The sequence below is a fragment of the Alternaria infectoria genome (genome assembly GCF_024043175.1).
Source record: "Alternaria infectoria strain BMP 0036 chromosome Unknown scaffold_43, whole genome shotgun sequence".
NCBI classification, from domain to species: Eukaryota; Fungi; Ascomycota; class Dothideomycetes; order Pleosporales; family Pleosporaceae; genus Alternaria; species Alternaria infectoria.
Genome location: NW_026250732.1, coordinates 146,722 through 170,560, shown reverse-complemented (window position 1 = coordinate 170,560; position 23,839 = coordinate 146,722). Strand labels below are relative to the sequence as shown.

The 23,839-nt window shown below is 49.4% G+C and overlaps 7 protein-coding genes across 7 annotated transcripts; 1 reads left to right on the top strand and 6 right to left on the bottom strand.

The window, feature by feature from the left end:
- Nucleotides 1–5,303: 5,303 nt before the first annotated feature.
- On the bottom strand, nt 5,304–5,720 carry J4E92_010819 (uncharacterized protein; the record flags this gene model as incomplete). The annotated part of the gene is made up of 1 exon (XM_051502154.1): nt 5,304–5,720. One exon carries the CDS (start codon nt 5,718–5,720, stop codon nt 5,304–5,306), a length of 417 nt encoding a protein of 138 aa, XP_051347685.1.
- A 745-nt stretch (nt 5,721–6,465) lies between these two features.
- J4E92_010818 (uncharacterized protein) lies at nt 6,466–8,205 on the bottom strand (the record flags this gene model as incomplete). Its single annotated transcript, XM_051502153.1, has 3 exons — nt 6,466–6,886; nt 6,937–7,946; nt 7,999–8,205. The coding sequence occupies 3 exons, from the start codon at nt 8,203–8,205 to the stop codon at nt 6,466–6,468; spliced, it is 1,638 nt and encodes a 545-aa protein (XP_051347684.1).
- Nucleotides 8,206–9,214: 1,009 nt separating this feature from the next.
- J4E92_010817 (uncharacterized protein) lies at nt 9,215–12,647 on the bottom strand (the record flags this gene model as incomplete). Its single annotated transcript, XM_051502152.1, has 3 exons — nt 9,215–10,597; nt 10,645–12,428; nt 12,485–12,647. The coding sequence occupies 3 exons, from the start codon at nt 12,645–12,647 to the stop codon at nt 9,215–9,217; spliced, it is 3,330 nt and encodes a 1,109-aa protein (XP_051347683.1).
- A 5,251-nt stretch (nt 12,648–17,898) lies between these two features.
- On the top strand, nt 17,899–18,623 carry J4E92_010816 (uncharacterized protein; the record flags this gene model as incomplete). The annotated part of the gene is made up of 2 exons (XM_051502151.1): nt 17,899–17,947; nt 18,001–18,623. The coding sequence occupies 2 exons, from the start codon at nt 17,899–17,901 to the stop codon at nt 18,621–18,623; spliced, it is 672 nt and encodes a 223-aa protein (XP_051347682.1).
- Nucleotides 18,624–18,993: 370 nt separating this feature from the next.
- J4E92_010815 (uncharacterized protein) lies at nt 18,994–19,928 on the bottom strand (the record flags this gene model as incomplete). Its single annotated transcript, XM_051502150.1, has 2 exons — nt 18,994–19,710; nt 19,767–19,928. 2 exons carry the CDS (start codon nt 19,926–19,928, stop codon nt 18,994–18,996), a joined length of 879 nt encoding a protein of 292 aa, XP_051347681.1.
- Nucleotides 19,929–20,763: 835 nt separating this feature from the next.
- Nucleotides 20,764–21,864, bottom strand: J4E92_010814 (uncharacterized protein; the record flags this gene model as incomplete). Its single annotated transcript, XM_051502149.1, has 1 exon — nt 20,764–21,864. One exon carries the CDS (start codon nt 21,862–21,864, stop codon nt 20,764–20,766), a length of 1,101 nt encoding a protein of 366 aa, XP_051347680.1.
- A 557-nt stretch (nt 21,865–22,421) lies between these two features.
- J4E92_010813 (uncharacterized protein) lies at nt 22,422–23,774 on the bottom strand (the record flags this gene model as incomplete). The annotated part of the gene is made up of 1 exon (XM_051502148.1): nt 22,422–23,774. One exon carries the CDS (start codon nt 23,772–23,774, stop codon nt 22,422–22,424), a length of 1,353 nt encoding a protein of 450 aa, XP_051347679.1.
- Between the last annotated feature and the right edge of the window lie 65 nt (nt 23,775–23,839).

The window sequence follows — 23,839 nt, the reverse complement described above, 5'->3', positions numbered from 1 at the left end:
TTTCTAATAGTAACTAAAGTAAAACTTTATTACTATAGATCTTTAATAATAAAGATAAAGTTATTATAGTAATAATAACTAAGATTGCAGACTTTTATTTTTTAGATAATTAATAACTTAAAGAATCTTCTCTTTTTCCCTAAGAGAGATTACAAATACTAGTATATATAAAGTAGAACGCGTTTTTAAGGCGTCTTTTTATATATATAATTCTAGTAAAATAGATTCTTTAAGCTTATTAAAGCCTCTAGCTAGTTTGCTTTTAAAATAATATACGCAGGTAACTAACTACTCTCTAAATAGAGAAAACGTATATAAAACTTTATTATCTTATATTTTTATAAGTAGAGTAAGCAGAGACTAATACTAGTAAAAGTCTTAGCTAATACTACTATTTTATTAATATTAATAAGAAGTACTCTAGTTTCTTTCTTATTAATTATTAATAATAATAACTAAAAGCTTTTTTTCTTATTATTATAAAATAATAATAAGTACTTTTCTTTTTATTATTAATTATAATAGAGGCTAATTAACTACTAAATAAAGATTATAAATCTTTAAATAGCTTAAAGCTAAAAAGGTACTATTATAATAATAGATAAAAAGTATAAGTTAAACTATACAGTTCTAAAATAGATATTTTATTAATTCTAAAGAATAACTCTTTTAGAATAAATAAAAATCTTTTTCTTTTAAATATATTAATTACTTAGAACAAGTAATAATATAAATAAAATATGTTCTAACAAAGCTATAAGCGCCTAGCTAGGCTTATAACCTATAAAGAATAAAGAGGTAATAATAACTATTCTCTAATAATAGAATATAGCTTTGTTAGAACAAAGTAGTTAAATACTATAATAAATAGTATAACTAATAAAGATTTGCAATAAAGTAATTACAAAGTAAATAGTAGGTAAAAGGTAATAATATTATTACTAAGTAAAGAATAACTATAGAGAATTGCTATTTCTTTTATAGAAAATAGCTACTAGAATAATTGCGTAAATATCTGCCTATTTTTGCCTAAAGATAAGAATTTATAATTAAATCTGCTTAATTTTTATTAATTTCTAGATTTATAATTTAAGTCTACTAAATTCTTCTTATCTTCTAGATTTATAATCTAGACTAGTACTAATTATATTAGTTTATGCGTTGTATTGTATAGACTAATAATTAGTTTATTACTAGATCTTTTAGTAATTATAGAAAGAGAGATAAAAAAATAAAAGTTATTAAATTACGTAATAACTCTAATATTAACTAGGCTAAGATAAATAGAGGTGTTTTAGAATCTCTTAGTGTAGTAGATTAAAACTAGCTACTAAAATCTTAATTACGTAAGTAATTAGATTTACTAGAAGTTTTTCTAATTTATTAAGAAATAATAATAAGTGTAATCTTAATAAAGCTTAATAATAATAAAAAGATAATAATAACTAAGTTATTATAATCTTTATAATTTTAAATAACCTTTTATAAAATAGCTATAAGAATAGTCTTTAGAATAGCTACTTTAATTACTTTATTATAGGTAAACTTTAAGTAATTTCTTAAAGCTTTAGTAATAGTAGCATTATAGTAAGAAAAATAATTATTTAGTAAGTAAATAACTTATTTAAGCTTAAGTTAGATAGTAAATTAATATAACTAGTAATATAATAAGTATATAACTTCTAATTAGTAAAAAATCTTATAAGAAGTAAGAAGATAAATAAAAGCTTATTAAAGTATTAGCTTTAAGCTTTTTACATTTTAAGTGTAATTTAGTTTATAGATATATAAATATAGAGAATAGAAAAGGTATACTTTTATTTAACTCTTAGTAGATATATTCTAACTATAAAGCTTTAAAATATATTACTTTATTAGTAATAAGTATATATAATTAAATTATAATTCTTTTTTAAAGTTTCTTTATAAAGTATTTCTAAAATAGCTACTTTATAATCTTAAAATATTTTAGAGCTTTAACTACTTTAAAAATAGTACTACTAAAGCTTTTAGCTTTAGCTTACTTAATACTATTCTTTTAAAAATAAAAAATTTTTTTAGTTAAAAATTATTTAGATTACTAGTAATAGTTCTTACCTCTTTAGAATTAGTAGCTTATTAAGCTATAAGTATTAATACTTGAGATTTTAATCTTTACTTAATAATAATTACTATATAGAGTTACTAGACTATATTCTATTACTCTTCTTTATATTAGTTTTTTACTATAATAACTATATATATATACTATAATTTTTCTTAGCTTTTTAAACCTTTAAATAGCTATTCTTAATAGCTTAAGTTATATATTAATTTTTTAGAAGTACTAACTAGTTTCTATAAATTTAAGTTTAGTTTTAAATAATAAATTATCTAAACTTAGTTAATCTTTTTTAATCTTAGTAAATCTAAGTAATAAATTTAATTAATAAGTTATTAAAGTTATAAGAAGTAACTAGGTTTTATTATAGAGAAGGTAGTTTACGCTACAATACTAAAGTCTCTCTTTCTTGTTATCTTTGTAGTCTACACAATTGTTATAACCTGCTGCTGCTTTAGATTCTAGATAGCGGTGTTAAACTACCCGACGCGCTTGTAAACATCTGTCCTACTAAAAGGCCTTAGAATTAGGCCCTAGACAAACTCCCTTCCCGTCGAAACAAGTCCGCGTTCGGCGGTGGTCGCGACGCAACGAGCAACTCCTATGTAAAGGTTATTTCTGTCTATGTGTTGATCGCAGTCTATGCTAAATCCGGTAAAGTCTTCTGCAGATAACAGCCTCTTGGCGAACACACTTTGACGAGCTGAGCTGACAACTCCGTTCAAGACCAAGACTCCGCCGGTGACGCTGGAGAAGGGCGCGGTCGGAGATACAGGGGTGACGGTGCAGGAGACGACGTCCACTATAGGGCTATACCACTCGCAATGCTCTGTATGAAACGCGACAGGCCCGTCTAAAGCCATCCATGACCAAGACGGAGCTCTGGTCTTTGCTGGTCGCTTCGCGTCATGAACCTGCCAGCATAGTTCGTGCAATAGATGTTTTTTCCACAGACCCGCGAGATACGTGTCCTTCATAACATCTTGAAAGTACGCGACTATTCCTGCTATAGCGCTGAGTTTGTCCCCTTCGTTTGTCATCGAGCGAGTCAAATAGTCTTTGACAACATCTCTCCAAAGTCGAAAAATGTACGGCTGTGTCTCAGCCAACGATGAAGGGTTGTTGAAAGAGCTGATGTTGGCTGAGTAAAAGCTCAGCGATGGACGTACTATTTTGCCGCCTGGTGCGAAGCGAATGGTCGTCAAGCCTGTAGATGCACAGTAACCGTTCCAGTCCGTCCAGCCATGTATACCACGATCCATTTGCTCGCACTTCCATCCAACGGAGTTCTTGCCAAAGATCAAAAGGCGTCGTGAGAGGATGATCTCCTGCAAAGTCCAGGCTCTGTCATGTAGAGGTTCATGCCTGGGGCCCTCGTATGTTGGCAGCAGAGCAATGCTGCCGACGTTACCGTTCCCACAACCCACTGGTATTTCCAGGGCTGGCGGCAGACCATCCCGCACCTGAAAAAAGCCTTCAGCTGAACTCGTGGAGCAAGCGGCCACTATGGTGAAACATGCATTCTGGTAGATCTCGGCCATCTTCGCTATCTCCGTTCGCTTGTCGCGCTCCGAATCCTGTACGATACACAAGGCATCGACCCAAAGAAACTGCAAACCCATAGCTTTGGTAACTCTGACTGCATCTTGCAGCGTTTGCGGAAGGTTGTCGTACGGGATCTTGCGCAAGTGTCGCAACAGGCTCTTTTCGCTTGTAGTGACTGGTTGTGAATAGCCCCAACAGTAGCTCAGTGCTGCATAACGTCCCATTTCCCCATGCTTGGGGATGTATAGTCGAAGGTCTCGTTCCTCGGCCGAAATGTTGGAGAGATCTATCAACCTTGCAGGAAGACTAGATTGGAGGCTCGCGCAATCGTCATGCCGATGGTCGCACTCCACGATCCACGAACGAATCGTACCGAAGGTCACTGGGTCCCCTCGATTCAACTTGGTGGTTGTCTGTGGCAGATACTTCGCCGCAAGATCACCTATAATGACTTCATTAGCTGCGACAAGGCGTCTGGGCTGTGACAGTACCAAAATTCGTTGTCGCTCGGTACTGTAAAGTGACCGCAAAAGCATCGTCCGGGGTGTTGATCATCAAATATCTTCCTGATAGACGTAGCACGAAGCGAACTGCTCTTTCTTCCTCTGGCGTATTTGAGACAATAGCGGCGGCGCCCTGAAGTCGATTACGTCGAGCTCGTGACTTTTCATCTGCTTGATCTATGAAATCCTTCAGGATCCTGCAAAGCCTGCAGCCATCCTGAGCCTCATCTGTTATATCAGCCCAGGGTTTCGAGTACATTAGGCCTTTGGATGAGAGCAGCCACGCGATTGGGCTTGTGTCTGTAACTGTAGTGGTAAGTAGACTCGCGCAGATGGGACCTATGTACGCTGGGACCGCCATCACGAGAGGGCGCCCAGGTGATACGATGTCGCTGTGTGTTATGAATACCTATTCAGAGGCGGCCGCTCTGACAAAGCCTAGTGTAGATTTGTGTAAAAGCATATATGGTAGAGCCAGCTCTGACCTTGGGTTACTGGGCATGCATAGATGTTATCGTGCTTACGTTGGCTGCGCGATCATTGATTAGTCGCTTAGCTACCTGGTGTTACACACGCGACTTGTCGCTGCCTCGTATTTAACCAGCACGCCCAAATAGCTCTCAACCTTTGCCACCCACTCTATCTCATGAAGTCTCGCTATCTCCATACCTAGCATGCTTATACCTACCTAGGTACCTAGGTACCTAGGTAGAACATGCAAATCGCAAGGTGTGACCCTGGCGATCAGAATGGACTGAAGATCGCAAGCGTTGAATGTAGAATGTATATTTCGGTGTGCGGAACTTTCTGCGTGTACTTATGTAGTGCTGTTGCCTAGAGAGGCTGAACGACGCTTCCAAACTGGAGCTTACCCAACCGATTAGGCCGTCAGCACGGCAACAAGTCCTGCGCGTTCGAGAATTACCGATGCTACAACAATATGTCCAAGCAAGGTTTGTTGGCCTAGGATACGTAGCAAAGATCGAGTGGTGCAGACTGCATGTAAACAACCACCGTATACCGTGGGAGATACATTTGGATTCATCAGACATGGGCAGTTGCACTCTGCAGCTTGTAGTATCAAAGAGGTTCGGCCAAGATACATTTTGTTAGCATCTGTTCAAAGTGCTATCGCTAATTTGAAACTCCTGTCGCTAAGTGGTTTCCAAACTCGCCAACGCCCTCTTCTTCTGCTCCTCACCCATTGGTCGTGGCAGCAGTGCCGGATCCGGGTGCCACATTTCCTCATACGTCGCCTTCGATCCATCAGCATCCTCAAGTTCTGGCGTGAGCGCGCGATAGTCTGGAGGCACGCGGTCCAAGAACGCTTTCACCAGCCGTGGGCTCAGTCCAACAGCATCGAGAACGGCGCGATCCGCCGATAGGTTACGCAGAACGCCATCTTTGCCCAGGGAGATGACGCTCAGGGCAAGAGGATCTTTGTTGAATTTGGCAAGGATTGCGGTGATTTCCTGCTGATCGGGTGTGTTGCGATCGTATGTGTGGGGTGGGTTTGGTGGTGCTTCTGATGGAGCTTCTGTTGGGGCTTCGGATGGAGTATTTGTAGTCATCGTTTGCTGGAGCAGAGCCTGCAATGCAGAGTTTCAGTTGGGTGGGTGAGTTGTTGCTACTCAGTTTGCAGGTGTCCTGCAGATAAGCATGCCAGAACCGGTGAACAGCCACACCGACGAACCGCATCATGTGTGCTGATCGCGATCATGTTGGCACTTGGCAATCCCAGAAGGATTTCCTTCCCGGCATGTCATACATTGGTGTGCATACGTCGACAGGATTGGATTGAACAATAATGAGTCGGCTAATTGTACCATGAACCATGGAAGAGGTTGAATTGAACCTGGTTGTGAAGAACTGGAGTGTCTGTGGATGTGCAAGTCTTGGAATGGGTCACATCACTGTCGGATTTGTTGTCATGTTATTACGAAAGCTTGGCAGCAGAGCTGATGAACCGTGGTATCACTAAGAGGTTTGCGTACTTCAGCCCAACGCGCCCATGATTGAAATCAGTTTAGCTATCAAATGGTGTTGCTTAAGACGCGATGAGAACAAAGCGACTGAGAAGCTGCATCACAACCACAGAACCACGACACCGAAAGAAAGTGGAAGGAGTGGTACAACAAATATCATTTTGCATTCTGGAACATAGTGAATGCTTGCTACCCAAGACAACCTGGTATCCCGCAACGCCAAACGATGCGCAGCCCATAAGCCCCTGACCGGGATGCGCGAGAGCCCAAACGCCAATACAGATACTCTGTACACATATCATCATGTTCATATACAATCCAGATCCCCCGTTCAAGCAGCTGGCCCACTCGCGCCAGGAGCAGCATCCGCTTCATTCCTGTTCGGCGCTCCTTGTTGTGTCGAACTCTCATCTGCTCTTTCTCTCCTGCTGCGACCGCTGAAGACATCACTCAGTCTAGCACTGATACGCCTGTTCCTCCTGTCACGCGCGCCGTCGATATCCTCGGCACTCGCGTTCGCACTGCCACTTGCGACATCACCACTTTGGTTCCTCCGCTGTTCTCTTAGACGTCGGAGAGCGGATATGCGCTCTTCTGGTGAGGCGTTCGGTCGTTGACGGAGGGATAGGATATCGAAGAGTGCGGTACGGCGGCGATGGGACGTGTCGCCTTCGGGGTTGAGAGGGGGAGCGAGCTCGTCTACTTGCGATCCTGTTGAATCGCGCGAGTTGACTGGGCGGAGGTCGACCCGGCTAGTAGCGGTTAGTACAGCATTGACATGTTAGAATGAGGGGTGGCATACCACAACGGACATGTGCCGGATACGTTCAGCAACCATGGGTCCACGCATTCTGGATGGAACTTGTGGTCGCATGGAAGAACACGGAGATCCTGGCCCTTTTCGAAGTCTTCGGTACAGATCGAGCATCCTAGGCCTTCATCTGGTGAAGCATTGTCGGCACCTGTTGTGGCACCTGCGGCAACAGGCTGTGCCGGCGCGATCCCGGACTGCTGCTCTTCCGCGGGATCCGATGTCACGACCTGTGCTGTCTCCGTCGCACCAGGCACAAAAGATGGAGCCGTATCGTGCTGGGCCGCAGCTGTCCCTCCGCTCGCTTGCGCTTCCGCGTCTGTGTTTACGCCATTCACATCCCGTGTTTCCGCCGTCGAGCCCAGTTCGACATCAGCGGGTTTCGCCGGCTCTTTCTCGCCAAACTTGACGATAGGTATGGTGTCCAGTATAGCTCGTCCCAATCCCCTTGCCCTGCTTTGTCTTGGTCGTCCGAGTACGTTTCGAGGGCCGTATCGCTCGGGGTGGCGATGCGCGCGGACAGCGCCGGTGATAATGATGACGAGGAACAAGGCTGTGATGATGCCGGTGATACTGTATAGAATGATCATGGCGACGGCGGTCGAAGGTGATGGTCCCAAAGGGTTCTGCTGGTATTGGCCGTTGCCGGAGTCGTTGTTCCCCTCATCCCGCGCCTTGACTTGCACGAAGTATTTCATAGCTGCCGGCATGTCGATGATGTCGTTGCGCACTTTTGCCGAGTCCGCTCTGTTTGTCATCGAGTATATGGCGAACTCGTCCATCATGACTTGTGTCTTGTCCTGGGTGTAGTTGCAGTAGTCTGACGTCCTGCTGTATAGTATGACTGCCGAGATGTTGCCTTGCAAGTAGGTTTGTTCGAAGACGCCCTGCGCAGTGTCGTAGCCGTTGTAGTCGGTGGTGTCGCAGCTGATGTATGCGATTTCGTCATTGGAGATGCCGACGACGCTGGTGTAGTTGGTATTGTACAGATTGCCCTGGACCTAGTGCTTTGTCAGTGCATGAAGGCGATGCGACGAATAGTGTTTGACGAACTGAGTTGGCGGCATCCTTAGTCAATGGGATCAGGTCGGCTATCCTGGTCCCGTCGTCGCCCTGAGCGTTAGTGAGCGGCAGAGTGCCGTCGTAGAGATTTGTACGCGCGGTAGATGTGTTAGACGAGGATATCGTGGCCGAGGCGACGGTCGCGAACAAGAGGCACGCCAATCGCGACGGCAGGCGGCTCGGTCGCACGAGCAACATCTCAGGGTCTATGCTGTGTATGATGCAACACTGGGTAGCAATATCGCTCGCTCAGCAGCGAACGGCTGACCGTCGGCCTTATCGATGACCAGCACACCAGGCCCGACGCCTCATGGAGAGAAGATCTCGAGCGCGGGGTGTGGCTTCCGCTGTCGCGCGTCTTTGGCAAAGCCCAGGCGGTTCAAAGCGAGTATACAACAAAGCAAATCCCGCGACTGCGCACTACCATATCGCGCGCGAACACCAAACCGCGACATAGAAATAGACGGGGCAGAGAGGGTCGATTGAAGCCTCGACGGAGAGGCGCGGACGGCCATGGCGTATCGATTGATCTTCACACGCCCGCTGACGCCGGCGACCCACTGTAATCTGCCACTCCGAGACTGCCGCACCATGTGCGCGCACCCTCCTCTCCAATCCTCCCACGTTGGATCGCCCGGGGGACCCACTCCATGCGCTGCGACTTGCGGACTTCGTCGCATCGTGACCTGTAAGATATACCCGCCTCACTCCGCGCATCTCGACTTCGCACGCCCATCGCAGGATGCTGTGAAGCCGTCGTCACCTGCATGGCTGAGCAGCCTTCACGGACCGACTTCATGTCTCTTTGAATCTATAGGCTTCACATAGACAACTATGCGAAACACGATGTTCGAGCAAATCCTGATCAAGTTGCTGTCAGCAGTCCGAGTTAGGAGCTCATGCATATACTTTCTCTGGTGCCGCACCGGAAGATCACTGCACGCTGCATGGGCTCATCATCGATCACCACTCGACTTGCGTGCAGCCCCGTATGATTCACACTTCACAGATCAACAGAGCATCTCCATGTCTGATTACGTGGCGATTGTGCCACTATTTGTGCGTTTCATAACTAATTATTCCCAATATAAAGTTTTCCTCAAACGCCTGCGCTATGTACCTTTTGTGCAGAAACCTGCCCATTGCAAACACTCATTAACATTCTTCTAACATCCCCCTCCGTACCTCAATATCACAATAAAGCTTTTCAGTACGCCACGCCACTGCGACCTCTTCCAGGTGTCTTGAATGTCATAGACTGCACCTGCTGCTCGACCAAACCCCCAAGCGCCAACGTATCCATCGGATCGACGCCCATCTTCTGGAAGTCGTTGAATCCGGACAGGTAGAAGCCGGCAATGACCACAAGATACGACAAGATAAGAATAGAGCCCTTGAAGTAGTTGCTCTTACCCTCGCCGTACATGTACGACAAGAGAAAGACGCAGAGGATGACCGTAACCATGTCCCATTGCGGGAAGATGAGAGTGAACGTCTGGCTGGCAACGTCCTGAGCGGGAATGTAGCCTGTGTGGATGGCGCTGTAAAACACCAAAGCCGGAATCTGGAGGAGACACACTTGGAGAGCGTATGCGGAACCGATCTCCATGGAAAGTGCAATGTTGCCGTTCATGGCAAACGAGATGGCGTTGAGGAACTCCGTCGTGTTGGGCACCAGTGCGAAGAGCGTGATACCCAGGAACTTCTCGTCAATGTCAGAGCCCTCGAGCACACCATCAACGGTATTGACGAGAATCTCTGCAATGATGGCATATGCAACAGTCGCAGTAAGCAAGATCGCCGCACTCTTTTGCCGGCTCCAGTTCGGTGCATCGTGTCCACCCGAGGCGTGTCCAGTCGCAGCATCAAGCTCCTCGGGTGCAGCTTCTGTGTTTGTTCGCGTGTGAGCGGGACGTTCTGCATGCGCTTTGGTTGATGTATGGGCAAGTTGCGCTGCCTTGCGTGGAGCCCTGGTAACGTCACGGGTCGCCAGAGCAGTCGTTGTTGCCGCGATCTCTGTGATTTGTCGTGCAAGCGACTCTGCAGCATCGTCTGTGAGTCCCTCAACGTGGAAAGAGTGGTGCGAGACAGCGTCGCTCTCTTTTGGCGGTACCATGTGCGGTGTGTTGCTATCCGATTTGGATCCAGGCCGACCGCTGTCTGATGCAGTGTGTTCAGGTCCAAGACCAACTTCTTGCAAAGTCTGGCTAACCATACGCTTGTAAAGCTGGCTGTCGCGTATGTGCGCACGTGATATGGAATTTCCTGTCGCTTGCCTGACGAAAGAAGCATGTGGGAAGTCCATGTGCCCGCTTTGACTGAGACTACTGGCGCTCATCTCGAGTATCTTCTTCTCTTGAGCATCTGGCTCCGTCCAAATTGTGGCGGCGTGGGTACGAAGGGTGAACAGAAGACCAATGATGTAGGAGAAGAACAGGAGAGCAGCCGCGAACCAGGTGTAAGGCTTCACGGCTTCGTTGTAGAAGCGATCATTGAGTGCTGGTGTTTGTGAGTAGTAACATCTACGGCAGTCTCGCTCAAGGGGAACGTGGTGATTAGAGTGCACGCATGAGTGGCAGTTGAGTTCATGCTGGTTTGGGTTAGCACAGGATCGACGTGCAAAGGGGCTATACTCACGCTTCCATAGATCTGGTAGAACAATGTCGGACCGAAAGCACCAATAACGGCGAATAGCAGCATGGTTGAAGTGACACCAGCGGATCGCACGTTGAAACGCTGGGTCTTACGCTTGAGAGCGCCAAAGCACATGGACAGGCCTGGTAGGAACAGAATACCTGCAAAGATACTGCCGATGATACTACCTTCGACAAGTTGAGCTTTGCCCTGTTTGAGAGCCACGCAGTACAGGAAGACTTCGACGACAGTAGAGAAGAAAGCGTTGATAGTAGCGCCAACACCCATGGATGACTGAGCTGAGATGGAAGCCACAGCCTGACCAATGAAGTATGCCAATGGAATGATTGACAGCAGTGCTAGGGAGAACAACAAGAACTGGTCAGTCAGCCAGAACTTCATCTCCAAAGCCTCAGCCAAGACAAAGTAGTCGAAGATGGTGAAAGCGACCAAACCAAGAAGGTTGATGAGGAAGATGTTGGTTCCGTCGATGGTGTACTTCCAGTACTTGATACCGACTGCGCGGTAGGTACAGAGCAGGATTGAAGATGACTCTCCGGGGCGGCGCACATTGCCGTTGTCAGAGTGGAATGACAGCGCCAGAGGATGACGCCGCAGATGATCGAACAACAGCAGGGTAGTCTTACCCATGGGAATGGTGAAGACGAGGAACCAGCACAGAGCTGAGACGAGGAACAGCGATGGTGTGAGGAAGCCATAGAAGAACAGGAAGAAGACGACGCGGCCAAGATTCCACTTCCCACGGCCAAAAAGCCTCCTCTTAGTGTTGGCAGTGTCGGTGTGGTTGACATTGGCACGTCCATCTCTACCGAGGAGACTTGTCGTCTCTCCACCTGTGGAATCTACGCTGTTGCGTCGGCGGCCGATCAAGGAGCTTGTGCCGGTGGTTGGGCCGAAGAAAAGGCGTCCTTCTTCGATGTCGCCGCTCTGCCACTGCTCGTACTCGCTGATGCTGCGACCCTCGCCCTCGTCCTCTTCTATGTAGGCCTCATCCTGCATGAGCTTGACGTATTTGCCGAAGGGGTAGAAGAGGTAGCCGGCTAGGGCAAAGAGCAAATGGGAGTACTCCTTGCAGCTTTCGTTGAAGCCCAGGAGCGCGCACAGCAGACCACCCACCGTAGCAACAGCAGCTAGCCACCATCCGAATACGAGGGTCCATACGAGGTTGAAGAGAAGCAGCCATCGGCTTACAAAGAGGCCCGGGGACGAGTGGATGTCTTCTTCGGCGTTGCGTTGGACTGAACGACCCTTCTTGTAAAGCGCGGGCTTCCAGATCCTGATACCGAATGGATGTGTGACGTTGATGGCATCCTGGCGGTCGCGCAGGGTGAAGCTCTCGGCGTCGCTCAAGTCGTCGTCTTCATCGCCGCCTCCGCTCTCCTCCTCCTCTGCTTGTACCGTCTCCTCGCTGGACGAGGGCGTCGCGTCTGCATCGGCGCCTGTCGGAGGGCCGGCGTTCTCCTGCTCGACCTCGTCGTCTTCGGTCGAGTCGATGGTGGCTAGGTTGGGCGGGGGCGCGGCGGTGCGGCGGCGGACGGTCGAGGGCTTGCGGCGCAGTGTCTGTCGCTGCTTCTTCTGCTGGTCCTGCTGGGCCTGGTCGAGCTCCACCTCCTCTTCGGCGTCGTCGACACTGAACTCCTGCCCCTTCTGCGGCCATTTCGACGACGTCGCGCGACGGCTCATGGGCGGCTTCTTGGGCTTGGTCGAGCTTTCGTGCGCCGTCGCTGCGGCCTGCTGGCGGCGCTCGATGCCGGACGTGATGGAGCCTGCAGCGGTATTAGCATCATGATATCCTCTCCGGGCCGCCAGATGATGCGCGTACCGTAGCCAGAGGGCTGCATGGCAGCTTGTGGCCGTCGGCGCGCCGAGTCGCTGGGCGTCGCGCTCTGGGTGGGCGTGTCGCTGCCGGTGCCATAGGTGCTGCTGCGGCGCGACGTGTCGGGCGACGGCTTCGCTTTACCCGCGGCGGGCGTGCGATCTTCCATGGTGGTGTCGCTGTGCGAGGGCGCTGTGAGGTTGGGCAAGGGCAGGCTGTCAGACTATCTGTAGTTCAACCTTGTTTTGGGAGCTGCTGTGGTCACAGCTCAAATGCTCAAACTACGTGGCTCTCCACACAAGTCACGATTCTGCCGCCGTACGATGACAGCTATTAGGCAAGGGCAAAGATGCATTACCGCTCTCGTCGTGCCCCTCTGGAGTGTGCGTGTGGGTGGGAGCAAAGCTGCAGATGACCCTGTTAGACGTCCCATTCCCCGGCGATCCATGACTTTAGCGCCCAATGTCTCACCCTGCTCCAGATAAGATAACCACTGCCCAGGCAAGCTGCACGTAATTCACGGCTTCCGCGGCAACTAAATGTCAATGTCAAGAACCGCCTAGAATAACGGTCGCTGTTAGTGCTATTCTACAATGCAGAGCGTGGCGGTCCCAGCATGATGTCATCTGAGCTGTGGCTGGAGCAGTAGTACTAAGGTAGTCTCCTGCACCCCAACGTCCCAATCCCATACCCACCCAAGCCACACGACATAAGAAAAGACATCTGCTGCTGCTAGAACAAGGCGCGAACGCCCAGATCGCTAGGTCCCTTGCAGTCTAGAACAATGAGCATTTCGATATCTACGCATGCATGCGGCTCCACGCACTAGTGTCATCAGTGGTTAGCGTTCAGCCAAGCTCGAATGTCACATGCATCTCGTCTGGCACGTGTACCACCCTTGAGCGGGCATTTCTTCCGTTAGCTTCTACAGACTCCACCAAGGGTGACTACAATCCATCTCTACAGGAAAGATCAGTCAGAAGTATACATCGTCTTAGGGACTGCCTGTTTGTCAAGATTTAACAACGTGTATGCAGTAAGACGCAACACAGATTCTTGCCACCAATGACACCATTGGCGCAATGCGCTGACACAGCCATAAACGCAGTCAGATTTGGGGCAGTGCGAAACTGCCCAACGCGAGCTTCAGCCACACACTCAGCCAGAACCTAGAAGATGCTTGAAAAGGCTGCCCTCCCGGCTCCCACATCTCAGGACTGGTTTCCGCCAGCGAAGCCACCCCCTGACGTACCTCTTCAGTCTCTGTCGTCTTAACCGTATCGGAACATGGACCTGCTGAATATCTTCCTCATCGTCACCAGCGTTTGCGCATTTATCTACACCATTCAGCTCGTGTACCTGGACAAGATACGCCCACAGGGCGGAACTGTCGCAGAAGCTACATCAAGAAAGCGTGCTCGGTTCCTCCGAGCGGGACCAGTCGTATGCTCGACACTGGCCACGATTGCCTTGATTCTTGTACCGATACTTGGTAAACATGAATTTGAAGCCTGTTTACAAAGACACCACGAAATCAATCCAGATGTGGGGGGGATCGGTGTCCTGCTTGGCCTTTTTCTGCCTTGTCTTGTACTCCTTATAGTACTGTTTTTAGGTCACTTCACAGCACATACCTCAGGTGCGAAAGAGCTTTGCATGGCTCAGTTTGCAAGTAAGTTGCCAAGAAAATTGAAGGCCATTCCACGGTTAAGATACGATAGACTTGCTTTATCTCACGATCAACCTTCTCAAGGGGATGAAAGGACTAAACCCTCAAGAGCTTGTCATTGCTCTCTCTAGCATTGATGCGGTTAGTGCTTCGATATCCATGGCCTTCTCAGACAAGGATGTGCTCGCTGCGCGGACGCTGGTCGGTTTCGGATTCTTGACACAGATCGCTGCATACGGTGTACAGGCTGCAGCCTTCCGCGAATACATGCAGCGAGACAAGTTACAGTGTGAGCACTCTACGCCCCATCAGTTATCGTCCCAGCACTATTCGACAGCATACTGGATCTACTTCTCTTTCCGCATCATGGCATCCATGCTGCCACTTCAGGTAGCTCACCGTCTCACATCGAGTTTGAACAAAATCGAAAACAGGAACAATGCTACACGAAGCACGCGCGTCAAAGCTACTGCTCTTTGGGGTTTCCTGCCCGCCACCTTAGCGACAAGCTACATGGTCTTTTGGCCATTCATACTACTGCATGGACTATCTATATTCAACATCCTGCGAGGAACAAACACTATCGGTCAATCATGGCACAGCTTGACAAGCGAGTGGGGTCAAAGTGCCAACGCCATCATCGCCGTTTTTGCCATCTGCCATGTCACATACGCAGTCCATAGACTGTTCGTTGCTGATAACACGATTGATGGTGCGCAGACTTCACAACTCAGCGGGCGATCGGTCAGTCGAGCCTATCCCCAAATGGCTTGGTTGGCATGGAAGCATTGGCCTTGGACAAAGCCAAGATGGCCTTTCCATCTGGGACTTGACTACTCAGACCATCTCTTGGTAGACGAAAGTATGCTTCAAAGGGTACTAAATCCGCCCTTGGAACTCGACCCCGTAGTGCGGAAGAAGTTATGGCAAGACCTCATGGATGGTTTCACTTATAACGACCCGGACGGCATCATCGATTGTCTAGACCAAGGTGCTCCACTGGATGTACCCAACGACGATGGCGACTATCCCATTCATCTAGCTGCGCGCCAAAACAACACCGATATCCTAGTCAAAACACGTTTCAAATTCACCAAGGACTCAATCAATCACGACTCTCTGCTGCTAAAGAATCTGGCCTTTGAAACCCCATTGGAGGTTGCATGCAATGCAAACACACTTGAGGCCGTTCGTTGGATCATTGAGCATCTCCCACAAACTCATACGGAAGCAGAAGATGCTGTGCGTCGGGCTTTCAAGATTGCTATCATTGGGGAAAGGGAGGGTGTTTTGAAGATTTTACAGCACTTGTGGCCTGAATGGAGAGCACTGCAGCTACATACACCCGGCGAGAAGCTTTCAATGCTACGTTTTGCCATCAACGAGCGTAAAGCAAAATCTGCTTACCGGCTGATAGATCCTGCAGTTATGTCAAGAAGGCACCCAAATGCCCGCAGAATCTTTGAACTAGGTTGGAAAGTGGAGTCAGGCGACCCGGTTTATGACACAGAGACGATCCTGGACGACCGTCATGATATAGAGACGATTCTGGACGACCGTCAAGACTGGCGATCGATTGAGTCCCTGGACTCGTTGACTTATAATGTCATTGGCTCTTCTACGCTCAGCAATGACGAGAGATTGGAGCTTCTACTTGCTCTAAACATTGAGCCTGCGATAATCCTTCGAGAATCGATAGCATTTGCGGCAAATCATCGTTTTGATCCCGATCGATCGGGCAACATGTGGGACTATATCCTACAACAAGGATATACGTTTGAGCCAGAGGATCTAGACTCCATGATCACTTTTGGATTGAAACTCCGCAAAAACAAAGTCACTGTGTTGCCACCGGGCCCTGATCACGATGCTGACCAAGCGAAAGCTCAGAAAGGCCGAGCAAGATCACTGAAGCGTCGACTAAGAGCGGCCTTGATTCATTGTGGTGGACGTGACTGGTCCTTGGCGGTAAAGGCATCGAAGCTTCCTTCCCCGGAAGTTCTGGAGGGTCTCATCAATTTGGAGACGGATGCAGCAATGTTGCAGCGTATGCTCAATGTGAATAGCGAGCGTATGCTGAACGTGACGAGTCGTCGTCACGATTCACTTCTTCCATATACGATATTAAGTAAGTCGGGCAAACAAACACTCGAATGCATTGAGCTTCTGCTTAATCATGGGTCTTGTGTGGGAGAGTCAGATTTGGACTATGCACCTCATGTCGCCTATGGTGGGGCCGGCTTTGAGGCGGACACAGATATAACGGTTTTCATGTTATTGGCCACTCACACTAAAGAGGAAGTCGCGTCCGATGAGTTACGCACCGTGTGTAACATTGCTGGCCAACCCTTGGACACTCATACGCTATGTCAAATTCTGCTCAGGTGTGGCGCCAACCCAACACTGAGGGATGAGAACGGAAAGACTCCTCGGGATGTGTACCGGGGTATAAGCGATATAATAGCGGAAGGATGCGGTGTGACTGGCCAATATCCGTCATATCCATACCTACCACTGCGAGAAACGGAGAACCGACGCATGGGGAGAGGGATAGGGGAAGACATTACTGAGGTCATGAGTCTCCTGCAGCGCTGGGAAAACTATCATAACGATCCGAAAATGGGCAAACCGTCCGATAGACCAGATCCAGATTGGGAGGCGTTGCGTGATCACATTAACGACGAATCAAAATGGGCACTACTAGTCGAGAACAACCCCGAGGGCTTCAAAATAGTTGAAGAGCATTGAATCGGTCGCCATGCTGCGTGCCGCCTATATGTAAGCAACGTTTGTCAGCTTGTTCAGATCAGATACCATGTAGGCGGCACGCAACACTGAGGCTCGTGGTATCAGGTTCCTCAGACGAGCTGATCAGGTGCCAACATCACCGGTACAAGACTGGGCCGAGACGAGATGGGATCCGGAGAAAATTTTGATATTTCTATCTGTCTAAAGAGTGTGTTCCGGAGCGATCATACGTCTCAGGTCGCGCAAACCTTACCGTCCATCCCCATTCCAAACCAGTACCAGGATTCAATAACTTAGAGACCAGTCATTTCCAGACCCACTCTTCATCGTCAAATCGCAATTCTCTCCACCGCATCCTTCATAGCCCTAATCTGTCCCATCAAATCACTCGCCTCATTGCTAGTGAGGCTGACAGCCACAACCGAGCGACCGACGCCACACGCTCGTCCCAGCGCCATTTTACTGGGCACATAGACGAACGGCACGTTCTTATCTTCACACAGGAGTGGAAGATGAAGCGTGATGGCGAGGGGCTCGGCGTCGCTAGCCATGATGATGAGCTCGGAGGTGCCTCGGTTCAACGTTTTGGTTGCTTCATTGGCGCCCTTCGAAATTTGGTGGTAGTGAGTCGCTTGCTGGATTAGGTCCGGAAGCTTTTCGGCCAGGATGGTGTCGGCGATGGGCCAGGCCGCGGATGGCGTAGACATGGTGGCTTTTGGAGGTCGAAAGAAGGATCTGTTTCGGTTAAGCTTGGGTTCACTGCTTGGCTCGCCCGTGGGCTCCTGTGTTTTTTAGCATGTGTATATGCATCCATGTCTTCGAAGACTTACACTGCCTTGCTCGCCCTTGCAAATGTCAAAGTAGGTGGTGGGAAAGGTCGCTGGTTGAGATGACGGGGCTTATCGATAGCGATGCTATGACACGTTCCCCATCAACCGCGCGCCGTAGACCCTCACCCGCCGGCCATGTGAAGCGCGCGTCGACATAACGCGTCGCGCAAACCATGTATCACCTTTTCAAGTCGATATATCTCCATGCGACTAGTAAGGAAGGTACGCATCCTAAGTCTCGATGCACCAACCGCACTAAAACTAACGTATCGCAGAGTACTCCGTCCTCCTCCTAGGCCTCGACAATGCCGGCAAGACAACGCTCCTCGAGCAGATAAAAGGCACCTACTCGGCCTCACACCCCAACCTCAAGACCGTCCCTACCGTCGGCCAAAACGTCGCGACCATCGCCCTTCCACCTCCAAATCCACCCATCTACCTCAAGATATGGGACGTCGGCGGCCAGCATAGCTTGCGCGGGCTTTGGCAGTCGTACTACAGCAGCTGTCACGCCATCGTCTTCGTTATAGATAGCAGTGATGTGGGTAACGCTACGCTGGCCGACATGAGCGCGAACAATGCAGCAAGCATAGAAGATATTGGGCGGCTGGATGAGTGCAAGTTGGTTTTGGAAAGCGTGCTTGCGAACGAGGATGCTAGCGGCGTGCCGATATTGATACTGGCGAATAAGCAAGATCGCGAAGATTGCGTTGAAGTGGTGAGGATCAAAGAGGGCTTTGTGAGAAGAGTGTTCGAGGGGGAGAAGGGTGGAAACGTGAGGGACAGCAGAGTGCTTCCCTGCAGTGCTCTCACGGGGACTGGTGTGCAAGAGGCGGTGGAATGGCTGTGCAGTAGGATGGCATTCAATAAAGAGGCAAGACCGCCGGTTATGAGGTAGTTGCTGGCCGCCACGAAGTCACGAATATACCCCTATTTTCGAACTACTAATTCAAGGCCATATCGATCGCAAGGTGGAATATTGGGCCCCTAATCTTATCGCGACTTCAAAGAATATACCATCACAGCAACAGGATGGCAACATTTTGGATATGCAGCTCGTCCCGCGTTTACGGACCGATGCGTTGGTCAAGAGCTTCTCCATTCCAGCGTTCGCAAATCCGCATCAGCATGCGAGCGAGTAACAGCACGGGAATGTCGTTTCTGACGCTTGAACATTAAGAGGTGGAAAACTCATATTCACACTGACGTTCAAAGATATTTACATTCAAACTAGGCTAACAATTTGTGTCGTAGTCTCATCATTCCACTCAAAGTCCGAACCACTTGAGGTCCTCCGCCTCATGCACCGGCACAGTGTGACCAACGTTGAGAGCACTGTACCCCACAAGCTTCGTCCCATCACCATAGACCATCTTCGTGTACCCACTCTGCGGAGTGTTCGTCTCGTTCTTCGAGAACGAAACACCCAGCAATCCACTCCACTCCTTCAACTGCTCGCCCAAGTTGGGGATCTTGACGAGCGAGTCAGCAGTTCCGTGCCAAGTCGCCATGCGAGGGTAAGTGCCGCTGTAGCCAGGGTACATAGCCTTGACCTGGGCAACCCATTCAGCCTGCGACTTGATAACCTGGCCGTTTGCGCATCGCGGGTCTGCCGTGCTGGGGCTGGCACCGGGGCTGCCTGCAACACAGCCCGCTGCGACACCGGAGTAGCATGATCCTGCGGCGATGACGTCTGGGTAGGTGGCCATCATGACGTTGGTCATCATGCATCCGGAACTGCTGCCAGTGACGAAGACCTTGGTGGGGTCGGCGTTGTACTTCTTGATCGTGTACTGGATCATATTGTTGAGGCCTTGGTTGTCGCCGCCGGCATCGCGGGAGAGGCCCTTGGCTGTGTTGACTTCCCAGCAGTTGTTGTCTTTCTTGGTGGAGGGGAAGATGTTGATGAAGCCTTTTTGCTCGGCGAGGCTGTTGTACTTTGTCGACTGGGCGTAGGCTTCTCCGGTGCCGCCGCAGTAGTGCAACTGTTCACATGTTAGAACCCCGATCGTTACAAAGTGGGTGTGATGGAAGCACGTACGGCGAGGATGATCGCAGGCTTCTCCGCAACCTTGGCAGGAACGTAGATGTTCATCTGGAGGTTGGATGGGTTCGCTCCGAAGTCGTTGACACGAGTAAGGGCGCCATTGGCAGTTGCGCAGAGCGCAGCAATGCTGCCGAGTACTGAGGTGGAGAAGTGCATCGTGAGTGTCGTGAGAGTCCGCAGCACACAGTTTCCTGCACACTCCTCCCCTTCTTATACCCACACCACACTCATCGCGCGATCGTCGCCAGAGCTAAACATATCCAGCTTGTTTCCCCGTGAATACTAGCCGACATAAACGGATGTTAAGGTATCAATCTAAAAGTTCCGAAGCGAGGAGGCACGGCTATGCGCATGTGAGAGGATGAAGTTCGTGCGTTGTTTCAAAACATTTTTCCTTCTCCAATGACGAGCGACTGAAACGGCGTACCTACTGCTTTCGTCGGACGATGGAGGTTTTTGTTCCAACTGAGGTTAGCCACCAGGGGACTGATGTGGAGTAACCGCAGGGAATCAGGGGTCTTGGATCATTACCCCGGATGAACTCCCGCCACATATATTAACCTACTACCGAGCTTTGCTCCGGCGCACGTAACATGTGGCATTGTCTACTTTCGCATCTACGTCACTCGTTATGCTGAGTTGTGACGTTTACCGCGAGTGTTTACCGGGCACCGACAGCTGACTGCATCCTTACTGCGTGTCATAGCGGTCCATGTTCTTCATATGCCGTTGCGCATCCCGACCTTCGTTCCTGGAGCCAGCAAATATATAGATGCTGTATGGTTTGAGGGCCCGCAGGTTGCGCAATAACGGCACTAAAGATGGGGGCTGACATGCGTTGTTAGTACGAGGACGTGCCTACGGCTACATCCGAAATTGTGCAAGACCGAAGTAGAGCAGAGCTGTCACAACAAGAACATGAGTCTCGAAATCATTGTCTAATTATTCTACCAAACAAGCAAACTCTACTGGGTATCTTCTTGCGCAGTCTCTACAAGTTGGGGTGCGCCTCCTTCCACTCCTTGCTGAAAGGGTAGTCAATGTATCCCTTCTCGCTCTTGGGAACGTAAAAGGTGTCACGGTCGTAGGGAGTAAGCTCAATGCCCTTCTCTATCCGGAAAACGAGATCAGGTGTGCTGATGAAGTAGCGTCCGAACACGGCCACGACGTCGCGGTCCTTGTGCTCCTCAACGATCTTCTTGGCATCCTCGGCCTTGAGGCCACCAGCGATGAGCAGCTTGCCAGTGTAGTGAGGCAGCAGGGGGTCGAGAGAGTCGTAGCCCTCGACATCTGCGTTACCAGATACGCGAGCCTCGACAAGGTGGAGGTAGGCCAGGTTGAACGCATCTAGTCTCTTCATGATGTCTGTGAACTGGGGGAGGGGGTCCTTCATCTTCATGCCCTGGAACTCGGAGAACGGACTCAATCGGATGCCGGTCTTGTCGGCGCCCACGGCCTCTACTACAGCCTGGGTGACCTCGACACAGAACCTGGAGCGGTTCTCAACAGAGCCGCCGTAGGAGTCTGTGCGCTTGTTGCAGGTATCTTGCAGGAATTGATCGATGAGGTAGCCGTTGGCAGCGTGGATCTCTACACCGTCGAAGCCAGCCTCGATAGCGTTCTTGGCTGCTTGGGCGTAGTCGGAGATACTCTGCTTGATGTCCTCAACGGTCATCTCCTTGGGAGTAGCGTATCCCTCGCCAAGGGATGTTGCGCTGGAAGACTTAATGGTGATGTCGTTCGCCGCAGCAAAGTCCTTGTTTGCTACACGCCCAAGGGCCCAGAGCTGGAGGTAAATGTACGAGCCCTTCTCGTGGACAGCCTTGGTTACTGGTTTCCATGCGTCGATCTGAGCCTGAGTGTAGATACCGGGTACGTTGGGGTAACCACCAGATTGTTTCGAGACCAGGGTGGCTTCGGTGATGAGGAGGGTTCCCGGTACGCAAGCACGCTGGCCGTAGTACTGTGCAGCCATGGGCAGGATCTCATGGTCGTCGTTGACACGGAATCGTGTAAGAGGTGCCATGGCAATACGGTTCTTGAGCTCCATAGCGCCCACCTTGAGCGGCTGGAAGAGGCGGTCTGCGGACATCTTGGTGTTGTGGGTGTTTGATTTTGGTAAGTTTGAGAGTTCGGACATGTAGGAAGATATTGAAGGAAACAAAAAACAGCAGCTGTGAGGGTTGACTAACAAGACTCCAGACGGATCAAAAAGGCTATATACGCCCCTACTAAGCACATCCCGTCCGATGGTTTGAAATCAGAGCTCGGTCGATCTCGGCATCCGCGCGGTATTTGGCTCGTAGAATTTTCCAAGGCGTTCCACGCCGGTGTAGACCCTGACGGGCATCTTCCTAAAGATTATCTAGTCTTTAGGTGGTAAAGTGTGCCCGCATAGAGATATGTAGCCGCTGGAAGCGAGATGGTACCTGGACTTAGCAGGAGACGGAACTTGTTGGCGGGAGCGGCGGTATCGCCGAAACCTTCGGGCCTATGACGTAAGCCGCATTGGTCTGGATCGTCAAACTGAAGGAGCGAAGGCCGACATTTCATTGTATGTATTGATAGACGCCATCTGGATTTAGATGCAAGTAGAGCGATTGATTGTAAGAAATTAGAACAGTTGCGCGAGATTAGATCCCGAGCACGCTAAAGCTGACTAACATCATGTCCGCTTGTTTCCTTTAGAACCTTTTGCGCCCTGCGCAGTTGCTCTTCCAAATCCTCATACCAAAGCCACCGAAAGTTCTCATTGAGCTTCTGCTCAAGCTTATTCATATCATCTTCTACCCCTTCCACCATGAAGTTGTATGCTAGACCATTTTCGATACTCCTCTGAATACATCCCTGTGTTCTCGGTCGTCTGACAGCATCGTAGGCCTTGAAGGCAGCCTCAATATTATCAGAACTTCCGACATCAGCTATCAAGCGACTGAGGAGAAATGCATCTTCCATAGCCATGCCAGCTCCAGCTCCCATGTGAGGCGTCGTGGCGTGTGCGCTGTCACCCAGTAGACACATACGACCCTTGAAATATGGCTTATCGTGTTGAAGAGTGTGTAGTGCCCATTTAGATGGTAGAGTATGTCTCGCGATAAGATCGATGAGTGGCGGATAAAAGTCTTTAAACTTTTCACGGACCTCGTCCGCACTCGTGGGTACTATCCAGTCATCCTGGTCCCAAGTGCTGGTGAGGGATCGATCGTGTGGCATGGCAACCATGTTGATGAGTTCGCCATGGTCGACAGGGTAGGTGATGCAACTTCCTCCATAACCGCAGTACAGTGTACCGTTCAGCGCCCTTTCTTCTCCCAGCGCTTTCTTGACCACTTCAGCTGGGGCCATAGCCCTTATCGCGCCCTCGTGAGCGTATGCCGGCTTCACATCTGGACCACATACAAAGCTTCGTACCTTGCTCTTGATGCCATCGCAACCAATTAAGCCATTGGCTAGAGTAGTTGTTCCGTCGGCGAAGCTTATCTTGAGCATCCCGGCACCCACTTCTACGACACCTTGGAAGCTTTTGCCGAAGCTTGTTATGTCCTTGGGAAGCAACGCAACCATCTCATCAAGCAGACGCGCCCGGTGTATACGACCTCGCATACAAAATCCAGCCGGCGCATCTGGTGTCTTCTTAGCGTCCATCTGATGGAAACCGAGATCTCCCGCTTTGGCTCCATTGGGTCGTCGCTCGTCCATACCCCATCTGATCGTGTTGAAAGTGTTTTCGCGTTCAGGGTCTGTGTTGATCGTCGCATGTTTCATGTAGCCTTCTAGCAGTCGAGGATCGATTAGATGTAGGGCCGTTGTGGCGTTGGCACCGAATCCAACGCCGGCACCTATCTCAGCGAAGGCCTGAGAGGCTTCGTAGATGTGCACTTTGACCCCATGTTTGAGAAGACCGATGGCGAGTGCGGCACCACCAAGTCCGCCGCCAATGATTGCGATCGGAAGACCATTGTGGTTCTGGAAGGTTGCTGTAGTTGACCCGTTCGCGGACATTTTTTATGATTGCTGGTTGTTTAAGGCGCTATTTCTGCCGCTGCGTCGCAACGCCGCGTCTTATA